Source organism: Podarcis muralis, chromosome 5 (genome assembly GCF_964188315.1).
Source record: "Podarcis muralis chromosome 5, rPodMur119.hap1.1, whole genome shotgun sequence".
Taxonomy (NCBI): domain Eukaryota; kingdom Metazoa; phylum Chordata; class Lepidosauria; order Squamata; family Lacertidae; genus Podarcis; species Podarcis muralis.
The window spans coordinates 49,683,917-49,699,930 of record NC_135659.1 but is presented as its reverse complement, the minus strand read 5'-3'; the positions used below and the strand labels follow the sequence as shown (position 1 = coordinate 49,699,930).

General features: G+C 46.2%; 1 protein-coding gene across 2 annotated transcripts in view; it reads right to left on the bottom strand.

Annotated features, from left to right (window-relative positions):
- Positions 1 to 349: 349 nt before the first annotated feature.
- POMGNT1 (protein O-linked mannose N-acetylglucosaminyltransferase 1 (beta 1,2-)) overlaps positions 350 to 16,014 on the bottom strand; it is a 28,763-nt gene continuing 13,098 nt past the window's right edge. For both annotated transcript variants that reach the window (XM_028733601.2, XM_077928771.1), the window contains exons 9-22: positions 15,510 to 15,637; positions 14,348 to 14,418; positions 13,560 to 13,635; positions 12,492 to 12,575; positions 11,996 to 12,037; positions 11,522 to 11,580; positions 10,951 to 11,023; positions 10,642 to 10,770; positions 10,113 to 10,238; positions 8,658 to 8,722; positions 7,948 to 7,992; positions 7,062 to 7,197; positions 6,749 to 6,858; positions 350 to 5,706 (exon numbers count right to left, since the gene is read on the bottom strand). In XM_028733601.2, coding sequence (XP_028589434.2) covers positions 5,610 to 5,706; positions 6,749 to 6,858; positions 7,062 to 7,197; positions 7,948 to 7,992; positions 8,658 to 8,722; positions 10,113 to 10,238; positions 10,642 to 10,770; positions 10,951 to 11,023; positions 11,522 to 11,580; positions 11,996 to 12,037; positions 12,492 to 12,575; positions 13,560 to 13,635; positions 14,348 to 14,418; positions 15,510 to 15,637 — 1,241 coding nt within the window. In that variant the 3' untranslated portion in view covers positions 350 to 5,609. The remainder of the gene's footprint in view (positions 5,707 to 6,748; positions 6,859 to 7,061; positions 7,198 to 7,947; positions 7,993 to 8,657; positions 8,723 to 10,112; positions 10,239 to 10,641; positions 10,771 to 10,950; positions 11,024 to 11,521; positions 11,581 to 11,995; positions 12,038 to 12,491; positions 12,576 to 13,559; positions 13,636 to 14,347; positions 14,419 to 15,509; positions 15,638 to 16,014) is intronic.

Here is a 16,014-nt window from a genome sequence, read left to right as displayed (position 1 = left end):
CTAAAGGCCTTTTAATGCAGGGCTCTAAAAAGAAGTTAACCATGGTGTGTGTGTGTGTGTGTGTGTGTGTGTGTGTGTGTGTGTGTGTGTGTAACTGGCCTTTCTCTCCTCTCAAAATATGCTTATGGGCAGCTGCCATTAAACAGAGATGCACCTGGTCACACGTCTAAGTTTTGCCTTGAGATGATTAGCCAGGAAACCTTATATAACTGGGGAAGCGTTTTATCATTTGTGCCCACTGGTTAAGGGTGAAGGCAGAATCTTTACTGAGCAACAATTAAAAACATGCAGGCTTTTCTGCGGTGCAAGATATGACCATCCATGGAAGTAGGGAAAAGAAAGGATAGGCTAGTAGTTCCGCCACCTTTATTTTCGGAAAACAAAAAGAAAAACTAACACACACAAAACCGGATTCCCAAAAGCAGTCGGTCACCCTGCACACAGCAGCCTCTGTTCTTGCCTGTCGCTGCATGCAAATGAAATCCAAGTCTCTCCAGGGAATAAGGTGCACCCAGCCCAGGAAACTGCATTGCCCTTTGCATTAAGTTAAAGACAACTACAGGAAAACAAGAGTGCTGGTGGTGGCAAGGAATAAAGAACGAGATAGAAGAGCAAGTGGAAACCAAATAGTGGCAAGAACGTCTAATTCAGTCCTAGATGGTATCATTTAAGTTACACCAGTTTGAAGCACCTGGCACCAAGCAGCCTAACATTTGGTACCAACATCCACAGGGTGTGACAGCTTTACATTCTGATGTCGTCGTGCATTATCAGTGGATAGTTTGGGGAACAGCAGAAACAAGAAAAACTGATGGCAACTGATCTCATGTTACCTAGGCATCTGTTGGTCTGAAAAATGTTAGCTGCTTTGCAACAGAACCCTCTCCTCTCCAACTTCCCACACCACCAGAATAACCCCCAAACCCTCCAGAAGCTACAAGAAAATAGTAATTTCCATGATAGATCAGACAAAGCATCAAGCATGCTGTCACTAACAACCAGAAAGATTCTGGCTGAAATAAACTGGAAGAGAAGAACAGTTGATGAACTTTTAGCTATCCTTTCCCGCATAGTTTGCAAAGAGCAAGGTCAGGGGTTATGATCCTTGGACTTGTTTGCAAAGTTTGACGAGAAGAAGTCACTGCAATCAAAGGGATTAAATACTGTTTGTATTTAAATGGGAATTTGAAGCTGAATTTATTCCAGTTGTTTCACACTTGGGTCAATCCCAAGGTTTACTCATAAGCAAGTCCCTGGCTACATAGAAGCCAAGAGGTTTAAGAATAAGAATGCATAGGATTGCAGCTGCTGGGTGTAATCCAGAGAAAGCCACTGAAATCCAATGCCAGCAAGATACACAACCTCCATATGGCCATTTAGCTTCCATTTCAGTCAAAAGTCTCAAGACCATGGTGCTGGACTATATTTTAAATATTAAAATGCTTTAGATCAAACATTTCCCATCCCTAAACGATTGTTTTAGAAGCAGCACTTGTAGTACAGGTAACCTTATGAAGACAAACTTTTGGCAAGGGGAAACTTGTTATTTTAAAAGTCACACACAGTGAAAACTGAATTAAATTTATATCCTTGCTATTTTTCTTCCCGCTTCCACTGGCATATTGCCAGGGGAAAGTACAGTAGTACCTTGGTTTACAAACTTAATCCATTCCTGAAGTCAGTCCTTAAACCAAAGCATTCTTAAACCAAGGTGTGCTTTCCCACAGCAGCGGGGGACTCAATTTACAAATGGAACACACTCAACAGGAAGCGGAACATGTTCTGCTTCCAAGGCAAAGTTCACAAACCAAAACACCTACTTCCAGGTTTGCAGCGTTCTTAATCCAAGTTGTTCATAAACTAAGCTGTTGTTAAACCAAGGTACCACTGTAGTGGCTTACAGGAACTGTTCCAGCTACCCTTTGACATATCTGAACAGGAAATGCAGTAAAAGTGTACTCATTTGCAAGGCTGAACAGGGGCAACCACCCCAATCCATCTCTGCTTTTCTTGCCTCCTCACAAAGTTGCAAACTACAATCTTCTTGCAATGAAGCTGTTTCCATGGGATCTTGGGATGTCCTCACCATAAAATATTTTGCACTTGGTCAGGTGGGGCAGAAGCTGTGTCTATTGCCAGTGCCAAGAGCAGAACACCATTCCTTTCAGAAGACACCTCATGAACACTTTTAAGGTAGATGTAGCCCCTTCGAAAGTGTGCTCTGAACTTTGATCATGACTACACAAAGTGACCTGATTTTACACACCTGATAGGTAGGAAATGCCTTTCTGCTGCAAAAAGCAACTAGCCCCTCCCTCTGCCCACAACTAAACACTCACTCCAAACATATAGCGGTAGATGAAGTCTGGAGAGGCCTGTGCTCTGCTCTCCATCAAGGACAAAGGTATTTGTAGATCCAGGCCACCTTTCCCCAACTTGGTGCCCCTCCAGGTGCTTTGAACTCCCATCAGCCAGAGCCAGCACTGTTGTGGTGGCTGGAGCTGACTGGAATTGTCATTCAAAACATCTGGAAGGCAGCAGGTTGGAGAAGGCTGGTCTAGGCATTAGGCTTCCTGAGATCTCCACTTGCCATGCCCCTGAAATCCCATGACTGGTTCTGAAGGGGTGGGGGGGGGAATGGCTTCTCTAAATTAGTAAGAAGCACATTAGCTAATTCAGCATTGCTGCAGTTAGCCATCACTAAAAAAGCCTTCAGGGTTGCTGCTGCTGCTGTGCATTTGCAGAAGCCCCAATTCTTTGCACTTTGTGCCAAGTGTAATAAGGCCTTGGAGATTTGGCGGCTTCAAAACATCCCCTATTCTGGTTACCAAATAAATAAGGAAAAGGGCCGTAATGTGCTTCTGGAGGGCAAAGGTTTCTGAACTCTGCTTAGAAGTTGCTCCTTCCCCTTATTAAGGGTGCTGTGCACCTTAAATAAAACCAAACAAAAAACCCAAAAACCCAACAACATAAAAAAAACCATGCTCCATACCATGTTGCCACAAAAATGGCGAAAGTACTAGCTGCTTCACAATGAGAATCATTCCATATGTCATCAGTAGTAAGACTCCGCAGCAAAACTTGTATGCATGTTTCTAAAAATGCAAACGCATGCTAAAGTTGTATCCAGGAACCTTCAGGTGCCTGTTTACAGGAACAGATTCCCTTTCTGCATCAATGCTTGCCAAGGAGAGACAAGGAAGGCATAACAGAAAAATCATCCTTTTTGCAAAAATGCAGCACAGCTCTAACTTTTAGCTCTACCGTACCTGCAAAAGCTGTTGGGGGAAGTAGCAGCTGTGTCCACATTTACCTCCAGTGAAACACGATGCACTGGCAATGTGATGGCAAGCGATGCAATCAAGCAAAGCAGCAGCCAAAGCGTTGCTTTCCATCTCTGGCAGGAACTGCTGCACTCTCAGCTCTGGGTTACGCTCCCCAAGCAGCTGCAATATGCTGAGTGTATCTGCATCAAGGCCAACAGGCAGGGCCAAGAGAAGCCCACCTCCCAGAGGCAGACACACCCACCAGTTTCCCCTGAGATGATATGGACTGAACTGACAAGATGTCTTGGTTCCCTGCCGTAAAGTATCACTAACCCATAAATCAATGGCATTCAATCAGTGACTGTACCCAAGTCATCCACCCCAAATTCCCTATGGTCTTCCCTCAGTCACTAGACTCTTAACGTGCATAGAAGCCAAAGGGTTTCTTTTTGTAAAATGTACAGACCAAGTGAGGTGAAGCAAGACACTCTTAGGTTCAGGAATTGGCTGAAGATGGTACCTTCTTGATGGAGGCCACAGTTGCCTTATGGACATCTTAAATGCCTATCTTTCCCCTTTTCTACACCCTAATTCGTTTGTTTTCTTAAAGACTCGGGCAGCACCAACTATGTATGGTTAGCTTGGTGGTGTGGAGAAAGAAGAGGAAACACAAAACAAAAAGACACCTAACCACCAAATGGAAGGGAAAGGATTACATTAAACGAGAACCTGGCCATCTGCTCGTAGGTGGTGCTCCCTTCCCTTTAGCTGTTCACTGAATCATTGTACAGAAAGTTACATTCTAGACCCCAAGGACTTCGCTCACCTCATAAGGCACCAGATGTGGAAGAGGAAAACCACTATTCCCTCTTTGTCCCTGAATTTCTGCCCTTTGCCTTCCCCGTTATACCTCCGCCCAGCCAACACAGACTCCAGAAGAACCTACTTCCCCAAGAAGCCTCTTCAGAACTTCCTTGAGGTCCTATGAGCTCCTCCTTTCCAAGCAACATGCTTCAGCAACCTAGGCCTCAAAAAGAGCAAGACTGGCTTGAACTGAGCAGGGTAGGACACAAAGCCTATCAGCTCCACAGGATGGAGGACAGGAGTGAGCTTGACCTTGCTTAGTGGTACTAACAGTGGCCATTGCCACAGGTCATCCACACTGCAGACTAACAAGTGTTCCTGCATTTGGATCTTTGAGCTCACAGAAGCTTTGTTCCAATAGAGCAAACATAACTGAGGTTCGGCTTGATCCATTCACTTCATCTCTCCCTTTCTGAGCGGGCTTTCTAGGCCAGCACATACTCCCTCAAGGCACTTTTTGTACACACACACACCCCTTCACCACTTCTTGGCTCTTTTCTGTGGGTATTGTACAGAAGAGCAACTCCACCAAGCCTCACAGCCTTGGGCCTCCACCTGTTGTCGCCAGTCTGGCTCTTATTGAGCATTTCAGTCAAGAAGAGGTGCCTCAGTTAGAGCCAGGAGAACTTGCTAGGTAGATAAAATGCCAGAGATTGTGATGTTTCCCTTCTTGCATCACAATCCACTGGGAGCAGAGACAGGAGGAAAGGAATTCTGGGCCTGAGCATCCAGGCTGGGTTGCCCGCAGTACCGATACATGCAGTTCCATTTGTGGTTTGTGTCCTTAAGTCCTGACGATGAAGGCCATGGCCTATTTCTCCATCCTCTGGCACAAAAGCCATTCTCCAAATTCAGGCGAACTGTCTGCTCTGTAGCCATCAATCCAAGCCATGTGCAGGATGGTTCCTCTGCCTGGAGAATGAATGGCTCCACATGCTTTCCAGGGCTTAAGAGTCCCATCACAATCCCCCCCTAAACTGGAAACCACCAGAAACATAAGCAGGACAGCTGCCTTTTGAAGGATGTTGACCAACACTCAGAGTTAATAAATAACAACAACAAATGTATATATCCTGAAGTAGTGGTCTGAGAAGAGCTCCCTAAAAAGGGAACCAATCACCTTTCCAAACAGCTCCCTCTGGCCTAACCCACAATTTGGGGGAAAGGGTGGCCACCGTTAGTAAAGCGTCAGTGTTAAAAATGGGACCGACCAACCCCCTCCCCACCCCGCAAAATTGTATTGTTGCAGTGGCTTAGAAAAATATTAAAGGCTCCTGCTCCTGCCTTCCCAGTGCAACGTATTCACACTCAGCAGCTGCCTTGGGGCAGCGGGGAGCCCTCCCCCCTATGTCTTTGCCCCTCTTCCCAAGTCCTTCAGAGAAAGCGGCACACAAATCTCCCACGAAGCTCCATGGCGTCTTGAGCCCCCTTTCCCAGCAGGATGTGAAGGCAACACGGACAACACTCCCCAGCCCTGCTTCAAGTTTGCTCCGCTCCTGCTCCCACGGCTCCCACCGCTTCATCCTTGGCTTGGGGCTCCATGTAAATGGGGGTCACTGAGGAGGGCTTCTTGGATCTAGGAGGAGAAGGAGAAAAAAAGAGCTGGATATGAAAAAGGGAAAGGGGTGGGGGAGCTAAAGAAGTGTTTTGGGCCAGAGAGGACAGCATGGAGAGAGGAAAATAAGAAGCTGCCTTGCACCAGATAACCCCATTTGTCCATCTAGGCCAGTGTTGTCCATCTGGAAGCAGCATTGCTAGGCTTCAGACATCTCCATTCCACTTAATCCAGGCTTCCTCAACCTCGGCCCTCCAGATGTTTGGAGACTACAATTCCCATCATCCCTGACCACTGGTCCTGCTAGCTAGGAATCATGGGAGTTGTAGGCCAAAAACATCTATAGATGGAGATGCTGGGGATTGTCTGTGAGCAAAGCATGTGCTCTGCCACTGAGTCAAGGCCTCTCCTCTTAATAACTGCCTGGAGAGGAATTCTGGCTTTTCAAGTCTGCTTCATGACTACACACAACACCCCACCCCCCCATATATCTCCACCTTTGGAAGCTGCCTCCCATCCCCTCTCAGTCACCTTGCTATGGTCTCCCAAGATGGCTCTGAGTCAGCTATTCTCGCAGCCCTTCCTGCTGTAGCTACCTGGTGCACACGGCCACCTTTCCAGGAAGCTGAACTGCTAAGCAACCATGGCGAAGAATGGCGTTGCCTCTGCTTCGTTCCAAGTTCCTTGCAATTTTTGTTCCTGGCGCCAGGTGGCAGCAGCAGCAGCAGCAGTGAGTTATGAAGACACAGAATTATAGAATTGGAAGGGACCCTGAGGATCATCTAGTGCAACCCTTTGCAATGCAGGAATATGCAGCTGTCCCATACAGGGATCGAACCTGCAACCTTGGTGTTATCAGCACCACACTCTAACCAGCTGAGCTTTCTTAAAACATGTGAGACCACACAGGCTCAACTAGCTTGCTTGGGGAGCAGGATCTGATTTGACAGGTAAGCTGAGGAAATTCTGGGAGAAACATGCAGAGAAAAGCTGCCCCAACTAAGCAGCCTGGCACTAACATGGGGACCAGGGGGAGTTTCCCCTGCCCATGAAGGAAACTTACGAATAAGGAGAGGCAGGCACTCCCACTACCAGGAAGTGGTTCTTCTTCCGGAAGAGGCGCCACAGTCCTTTATGGTTCCCACGGACATCCAGATCCCAGATGTGGAGGCACTAAGGACAGTGGAAAGAGGACATCATACAAGCAACATGCCATCAAGGTTGAATCACCCATGTGATGGAAGCTCCAGAATCTAAGTCGACTGGGCTGCCTTCCAATTCCCGTTCTGCACTGGCTTTGGATTTAGAGGCCTACAGAAACCCCACCCCGTCCATCTTATGTCACAGGCTGGGCAGGCAAAGAAGTTGGAAGTTACCTTTGCAAGCTGAGTCCAGGTGGTGAAATCTGCCTCCTGCTCCATCTTAATGTACATAACGTAGACCTTCCCTTCGGTGTCGGGTACAAAGGAATCCTCACAGGGGTTCTTGCTGTGATCCAGAACTTCTGCCTCACTGAAGGAGGAATTAAAATAAATCCGGGACCGTGAGGACAGACAAAAAAGTGAAGAGATAAAAGCCGTAAGACACACATGTATGAACACAAACAGGGGTTTCCAGCAATTTTTTTTAAAGTGCCAATTAGTCTGTGGGGAAAAGTAAAAAAGAAAAGGCCGCAAGTTTGTGGGAAGGGCTCACGTTGCTCCTATTGTTGAAGCTTTGTAGTTATACGTCGGACAAAACATTCAAAGTGACTACATTGTTCTTTGGGACCCTTCCCCTTCACGTATTAGATGGGACGCTTCCAGCCCTTCACAATGACATTGGTTAAAATCCACCCACCCACTTCAGAGATTGACTGATAACATTGTGATCCAATTGTGCAAAATTCCTGGCTACCACTTATTGTTTTTCCTCTTACAGTTGATGCTGCAGCACATACACAAGATGCCACACTTTTCACAAATGGGGACACTAGAATACCTCTCTTGTAGGCATGGCATGCTAGCAAAATCAATCCACGCAACGACAGCAGACACAGCCTGCCCGTGATCCAAACAACTCTAAGAGCTGTATAGATGTATCAGCATCATTTTGATGCTTGCTTCTGTAAAACTGAATAAAAACATAATACCCTCCCCAACAACAGACAAACAAGCATTCATCTCCAACATGAAACAGTTCCTACACACACACTCTTTAAAACTTTGCAAAATATCATCATTTACCATCAACATGTGTCCGATTTCCTAGCATTCAAGTTACCTGAGCAGCCGGTGGATTTCAATTTCATATGCATCTTTCCTTAAGCTGGGCGATGGAAAGATAAAGACAGACAGTCAGAGGGGGGTGGGGGGTGGAAGAGAAATATTGATGCTTAACACCTTAGAGGCAGTTTGTTGGGTGTCAGCATCCACTGCAATAAAACCACTATTTAATTCCACAGTCCACCTTTGCTACTATGAAAGGCATTCTAGGATAGCCATCAGCTTTTTGACCCTATTGTAGGAACACCAACGTGGGTTGGGGTAAAAACTAGAAAACGGCGAAGAAGATAGTATACTCCAGGAAACACAACTCATCAGCTGGAAAGGAAAATAAATGTATGTTTTTTCTATTTATGAAGAAACCACCTTCTTGCTAGTATTAATCTCCTAGAAGTAATAGTCAAGTAAGTTTTATTCAGAGTAGAACTATTGGAACTAATAGGCCTACCTTAGCAATCTTCATTGATTTCAATCCATCTACCCTGAGTAAAGCTTAGCTGACTACCACTCTTATGATTTTTAAAGGCCACCCACAAAAGAGGCAACATATTATCAACTTTTAGGGCATTCTGGTTCAGGTAAAGGAGTGAGTCTCAGCTGGAGAGGTGCATAAGCCAGGAAGCCCTAAGCCTGGCTCAGAAAGTCAGTCCCAGGTGCCCCAGGGTGTATTAGGGCTCATTCCGCAGAGGCTGAACATACTGCACTCACCTCTCCACATTTTTTATTTGGACGCTGGGGACAGTGTTGAACTTGTGCTTTTTGAAATAGGCTTCCTAGAAAAAACAAGAGGCAAAGACATATTTAGGGGTCATCAGTCACCTTTCATGTACGTATAACCCCTTATTTCCACATATCCCTGGAGCACACTCGGGAGGGAATCTAGCTTGATGCACACAGGCACAGATACTGAGTCTCCACATCAAAAAACACACTGCCCCATGGCAGACAACTATCCATAAATGATTTGTTGCATGGGAATGGCCACAGGGAGTAGTCAAAGCCTGAAATGCAGCTGTGTTAAGTGAATAAACAGGAGGCATCAGTTCATTTTGAACAAGCCTGGCAACTTGGGAGCTAGCACCCAAATCAACATAAGAACACAGAGTTGTATCCAATGCTAGACCTACTCAGAGCAGAGTCACCACATTGACTAACTGAGGTTACATTATTTTCTATGAATTGACTTTCAGGAAAAGTTATTTGGACACAATGCATTTGGACACAAGGCATTTATCCTATGTGGGCATTTAGGACACACAATTATCACAGAGCAGGGCCAGGCGCAGTCACCCCTTCCCAGCATTATCCACAGGCTTGGGAGGATGTCTGCAGCAGGGCAGCCTCCCAAATCCAGGCAGGTGGTCCCCATGAGATGAAACCCCGAGCGCTCAGGGTTCCTGCTTGCTGGGATAGCCCCTGTGTACTGGCAGGTAGTCCTGCTGCAGACATCCTTCCAAAGATGCAGAGACTGCTGGGCAGAAGGCAACCTCCTCTCATGCCTCAAATGATGATAGCTCTGTGCTTTCAACATCAGAACAGGACTCGTATGGAACTGCTGTACTGGCTCAGATGAAAGATGATCTAGCCCTACACTCTATTTCTTGAAAGTGGTGACCCCCAAGTTCTCCTGAGGCTGCCAAGCTAGGCATGAAGGCTTAGACTTCTCTATTGGTTCCAAGGATGGGAGTCATCGCTCAGTGGTAGAGCACATGGTTCAATCCCTGGCATTTCCAAGCAGGACTGGGAACACCCCTTCCCTGAATCCCTGGACAGCTGCTGCCAATCAGTGTAGACAACACTGAGCTAGAGAGACCCATGGTCTGAATCGGTCCTATGTTCCTATGAGAAACCTCCTCTGCACTTCTGCTGAGTTCTCATGGCCTACAAATGCTTGCATAGGTGCATGGGAGGTCAATATGCACAGATGATGAAAAGAAGCAGCTTCTTTCTCCAAGGTTGAACTGCAGCTGGGGAAATGCAGACTGCTCCAACCGTCCTTCTCACCGAGTAACACACATGTAATGACCTCCTTGAGAAGAACAAAGAAGGGGAAGCTAGCAGAGGCCACAACCAGTGGATGTGGAAGCAGAAGGCAGCCAGCAAGGAGGTTCCCTAGGCAGAAGCACACATTGCTGATGCTTCTCTGTGCAGGTTGATACTCACATGGAAGTAGCCGTTCATGTTGAGGCCAACGATGCCAAAATGGTAGGAGCGCGACACGTCCGGAATGAGGCATTCGCGGCCTTTCCGCTGCTCCGGCATCCGCATCCACATGTCCCAGTCCCAGAGCTGGAGGGAAGAGAGCACAAAGTAGTTGAGCCCATTGTGAGAAAGGGCTTCTCGGAGAGTCCCTGGTCACATGGTCAGGGGATTTGAAGGTTGTCTAGGTACCAAAATTCCAAACATCTCAGTACTGACCATTTCCCTACCTGCTCCATTTGTTCAACTTTACAAAATCTAACAGCCTTTGGGGGGACATTCTACTTTATTTCCATACTAAAAGTTAGAAAGTGTGAACAAGTATATCTTGCCCTTTAAAAATATTTTAAAATGCTGATAAAAACTGAAGGCCTACAGCCCTGACGCTCTTAAGAAGGGATATCTCTAGTATTTATGGCTACTGCAAAGGGTAGCCATTTGGCAATAGAAAGAGCAGGCCTTGTTTTACAAGGGAAACCGAGAGGACACTGACCTTCTCTGGTGTTGGCCATTTGGGCTCCAACTCATCCTTGTAGAGAGTCTTCCTCAACACCCAGCCCAGCCCAGGCATGGTCTCCACACGGTACAAGAGTGAGGGGTCCTCTGCTGTGTGCTCATATCCCTAATTTTCCAAAAAGAGAAGCACCTAAGCAAACTTCCATAACAAGAGCATATCATGAAGTCCTTCACCCTGATTTGAGGTGGCGGGAGGGAAGGAAGTAGTATGTTGATCACAGGAGGGTGATGCAGAAAAAAGGAAAGAGGCAGGAAAGTGCAATGAAGAATCAAAAGCAAGACCCACCTGGTCATTCCAGGCAGAGATGCAGTACAAGCTGTCGTCTTCCTCCAGCAGATAGATGGACTGGCTTAGGAAGCTATACATCAAAAGAAAACAATTCAAAAAGAGTTAGAAGAAACATTGTTTAAGCCAACCTTAATCAGGTTGATGAAATAGGTTTTTTGATCATTGATCAACCTAAGGCCAGGGGCATTCTTTTACAAAAGTATCACACATGGAGCAAAGTCATGATTTGTAAGTCAGGCAAGGGGGTCAAATCCAGTGGTGCGAATGGATCGATCTGAGTAAATACGAAGTATGACCACAAGGGTTTTATTTATTTTATAGCTTACCCTTTAATCTAATGCACACATTTCTGGAGAGGTTGACATAAAGGGTTGGTCTGAATTATGGCTAGTTTCCAACCCTTCACAATCCTTCCTGATGGGCTGGCTTGGGAAACCAGTCTCATACTCCCTTTACAATGGTGTTGCATTCTCTGAGTCATGCAGCAAGTTGACCCAAAGTGACTTTGGTCAGAATGAGCAAAGACATCAGGACCCAGCTAGGGCTCATTGATGGGTTCAGATAATACCTGAAGAAGTCAATGGAGATGTCCAAGTCCTCTTCTAGAACCACGGCAAATTTGGCATCCTACAGAAAAGGTGGAGCACAAAGAGAGAAAAGTGAAGGTGGTGAGCAAGGCCAATGAGATACAAAGTTCAGAAGCAACGTTCTTACCCAAGGGATGCAGGAATTTTGGGGGACCCAGTGCTCCTAGCAACAATTCAGTTTCAGGACTATGTCAACTTGATCAGTGCATGAAGGTACCACCCCCTCCACAAGCACTATATAAGAGACAGTTATGTCACTGTGCATGTTTGTTAACTGCCTGCTGAACTAAAAAAGCCTCTGCTACATCATGTTCTATGACAGGTAATCATTAGAATCATTTATTCAGGACAGAATATCCTCCCCAGTGATTGCATACAAGGATATAATCAAAGGTAGAATTTTCTAAGTCACTCTCAGAAGGGGAAAGTGGGGAAATGTGGTGGAGATCACATACCGGGTGCAAGTTGAATGTTGCTGTCAAGCTGGCCTTGTAGTGCTGTGAGAGGAAAACGATGCCATCTGTTACACCACTATTCAGAACTCGACTGATTCAGATCAGTGACTCGGACTTGCTACTGAAATACTACTTTACAGAAGTCATATGTCTCTATCCCTGCCTGACAAGTGTGGTCCATCTAGGGTGGTAACCTCAGCCAGAGAGCAGGTCACCTCTATTACACTTAGGCATAGCAGCAGGAGTTTCATGCAACTTTCATCTGGAGTCACACCAGGTTGGTTTTTTTAAGCTCAGTCCCAGACACAGGCACATTGCTGGAGAACAAAGACTGGTACGCTTGAGCTAAAGGTTCTGTGTGGTCCAGTTGCCGCACAGCTGCCAAGCATGGTTACTCAGGGCAATCATTTGTAATGGGGCTCCTAGGCAAGCAAGATGGCTGCCCCAATGCATGGGCATGGTTTCCAAGGGGAGAAGAGAAAAACGGGTCCCTCACCTGGGAGACTCGGGCATTTTTGATGCTGATGGGTGTGTGCTGGATTCCCTTCAGGCCAAATAGTTCCACCACATCCATTGGCTCCTGGAAAGGAAAGGAAACATATGAGATTCACACTCCCACAACCCTGGTTCCTTTTTATCAAGGCAAGGAAAGCATGGCTAGACATCTTTTTGACTCTGTGAAGAGGAGCACAACATACTTCAAAGACCGATCGATAAGATATTGTTACCACAAAGGTACAGGAAGACAATCGGTGTTTATTGCCGCTGAAATGAAAGAAAGGTTCACAAGTGCTTTTAGTAAGCCAGAGTCTATGGTCAGCATTCACGAGAAGCAGCAGGAAGAAGTTAAGGTGAAAATTTACCTCAAGCTGTCTGATGTAAGTGCAGTAAAAGCTGCACTCCTCTGTCATTTACTCCCTAGTAAGTTCCAGTGAACTCCTAGCGCAGCTTATTCCCCAGGTAAAGTTGGCACCTCAAGTTATTTTCATTAGTTTTCTTACCCGTCTTTCACCATAAGGTCCCAGGGTGGGTTACAGCAAGAGGGTGGCAGAAGGACCAAAAGGGGCCCCCTCTGCTTATCTTAACATCCAAGAGGGTCTATGGGGAAGGGGTAGTCTTTCAGATATTTGGGGCCTATGTCATTTAGGGCTTTAAAAACTAATGTGAGCACTGTGAATTGTGCCCAGAAATTAACCAGATGCTTCATATTTTAATTTGGCTGCTGCATTCCAGAGCAGCTGGGGTTTCAGAAGAAGCTTTAAAAGGCAGCCCAAACAACAACCTGATGCTTCACAGCTGCATTTTGCCTTTCTCACTGGGAGCGGGGCAGGGAGGATAGAAGAGACCCTTGCTTCTCTCCAGTGGTAGGGCCTGAAGGGGAAAGGAAGATCTCAGCAAATCAGCAGTAGCACCTCAACAGAACGAGACGGGATATTTTGTCAATAGGTGGATGTAGAAGGTGCAAGCTCAATTCCTGGGTCAGCCCTGGGGGATTTTTTAAAGCACATTATTCTGTGATCAGAAAGGATGCAAAGTTCTTGATGAAATGGAAGAAGGGACTCACCTCATAATATCCATCAATGAAGACTGTTATCATCTGAGGATTGACTCCTTGTGCCGACAGCAGCGATCGCAGCATCCTATGGGAAAGAGGAACAATTTTTTATTCTTTAATGATCTTTCCTGTTGTATAATTTAGAGAAACAAATGATTGAATAAAGACAAGAGTAAATGTTACACAGCAAGAGGGCACGTCTCCCCCTCTCCAAAGTCTTGCACATAGAAAGCTAGCTGGAATATTTCTCCCCATCTGCTAGTTTTCTGCCTGCAGGGAGACACTGAGGGAGAACCACTATTCTGAAACAGTGAACATCAGGGTTCTGAACAGGAAAATGGAGGAATATGGGGGAATATGAACAGGCATCCTCCATGAGTACCGAACTTTCCCTGTATCAGATAATCACACAGTGGCAGAGACGGGACGGAGCTAGTTTGCTTGTCCCTGTTATCCTGCCTGTGCATTTACTCAACCCTAATTGCAACACTTGAAGAGGGCTAGAAGTCAAGGCTCCCACATTCCAAGCCCAACAAAGCTGTCCTAGGCGATACTCTGCAGTCAGCTCTGTGGCTCATTGTTTTGTGCTTGCTCTCTCCTTTCCACCACCCAGCTAAAGGGTACATGGAGATGCATGCCAGGAATATGGGTCTTTATAAAGGAACCTGGAAACTTGAGGTTCCTACACTTATCAATAAATGTGCAAGGGCTGAAGCTGAATTTTCAATTTCCGACTGCTGTGCTTAGAAACCTCAGCCAAGTGCCCTGTCAATGGGCCCAAGGCAGTCTCAACTCACCTGTACAGGTAGTTAGGTCTGTTTCCTGCAATGACAGCAACAGGCACATCAAAAACTTTGTTGTCTTTGAGCTAAAAGTGGAAGAAAGATCCTTAAAGCAGATGTTTCAGAGGAAAAGCACATGTTGTCTCCCAAACCCATTCCCTCTTCCTATTCACACCCATATAATTTCTTGCTCTGGAACATTTATAAGGGTAAACTATGTTAAGCATAGCACAGATTTTCTTATGACATGCCAAATAAAGCACTTCCATCAGCCAGGTACCCTTCAACTGTTTCCCATTTGCTCTTGAAATCCACCTTACAAATTAAGCAGCCTAGAACTGGGAAGAGACCCTTCACAACTTGGATTAATTTTTGGCAATAATAATAATAATAATAATAATAATAATAATAATAATAATAATTTATACCCCATCTGGCTGGGTTTCCCCAGCCACTCTGGGCAGCATACAGCACATAAAAAATTGTAAAACACTAGGCATTAAAAATTTCCCGATTCAACCTCAATCTGTTAGCAGCCATCCATCCTCCAACCGCCTCCAGACACTCACACAGGACCTTCACCGCCTTCACTGGTTCTGATTTAAAAGAGGTAGAGCTGGGTATTATCCGCATACTGATGAACACCCAGCCCAAACCCCGATGATCTCTCCCAGCAGCTTCATATAGATGTTGAAAAGCATGGGGGAGAGGACAGAACCCTGAGGCATCCCACAAGTGAGAGCCCAGGGATCTGAACACTCATCCCCCACCACCACTTTCTGAACATGGCCCAGGAGGAAGGAGCAGAACCACTATATGACAGTGCCCCCAGCTCCTCCAGAAGGATGTCATGGTTGATGGTATCAAAGGCAGAGATCCAGCAGAACTGGATTTAAGGCGCAGACATGAAAGCAAAAGGAACTGAGAGATATCGCTTTGAGAATTAGAAATAATGCGGAAGAAGTGGCTGAGAACTGGGCAGAGCATGATGGGCAGTAGGCCTTTACATATTTGAGAGTCTTCACAGGTCACTTGGTGACTTCCATCCATAGTCTTGCAGAGCTCCCAGCTGGCTGCTTAGTTAAGGAGATCCCAGGAAGGCCTTTGTGCTTCCTCATCAACTTCCATTCCTGGAAGAGGTTGGGGAAGAAGGGGGCTCTCACTCAGGCTTACTCACTGGGTCCGGATTGAACTCTATAGGTGTGGGGTCCTTGCAGCTGCAGACACTGCCATACCCTTCCACCTTACTGCAGAACCGCTTCCTCCGCCGGTTGAGCTCCGTGTCAGGCCAGTGGCATTCGGCATCTGAGAGTACAACAAAGAGGGTTATTTTGAGACACGAAGGCAATTATGAGCTAGACAAGCCTCCACCAAGTTCTCACTACAGATGCTTTAGAGGAGGGGCAAAGTGTTAGGATATTTCCGTTCCACCTTAAAAAGGGAACAGGTTGTTGTGTCACAGCCTGCACACTTCCGGCTCACAGGAAGTTTCTGTTTTTGTATATAGCTGTTGTGTCTCTCTCTGTGCCTGGACACGCAGGCAGGCAGTCATGTTTTTCTTTGTTCCTACCAACGCTGAATAAAGTTGTAAATAATGCTCTCCTGAGTGCATCTTTCGTTGTGCGAACTCTGCAAAGGGCGTGCACCAGTCCTTGGAATGTGGACAGTTGTTTCTGAGGCTT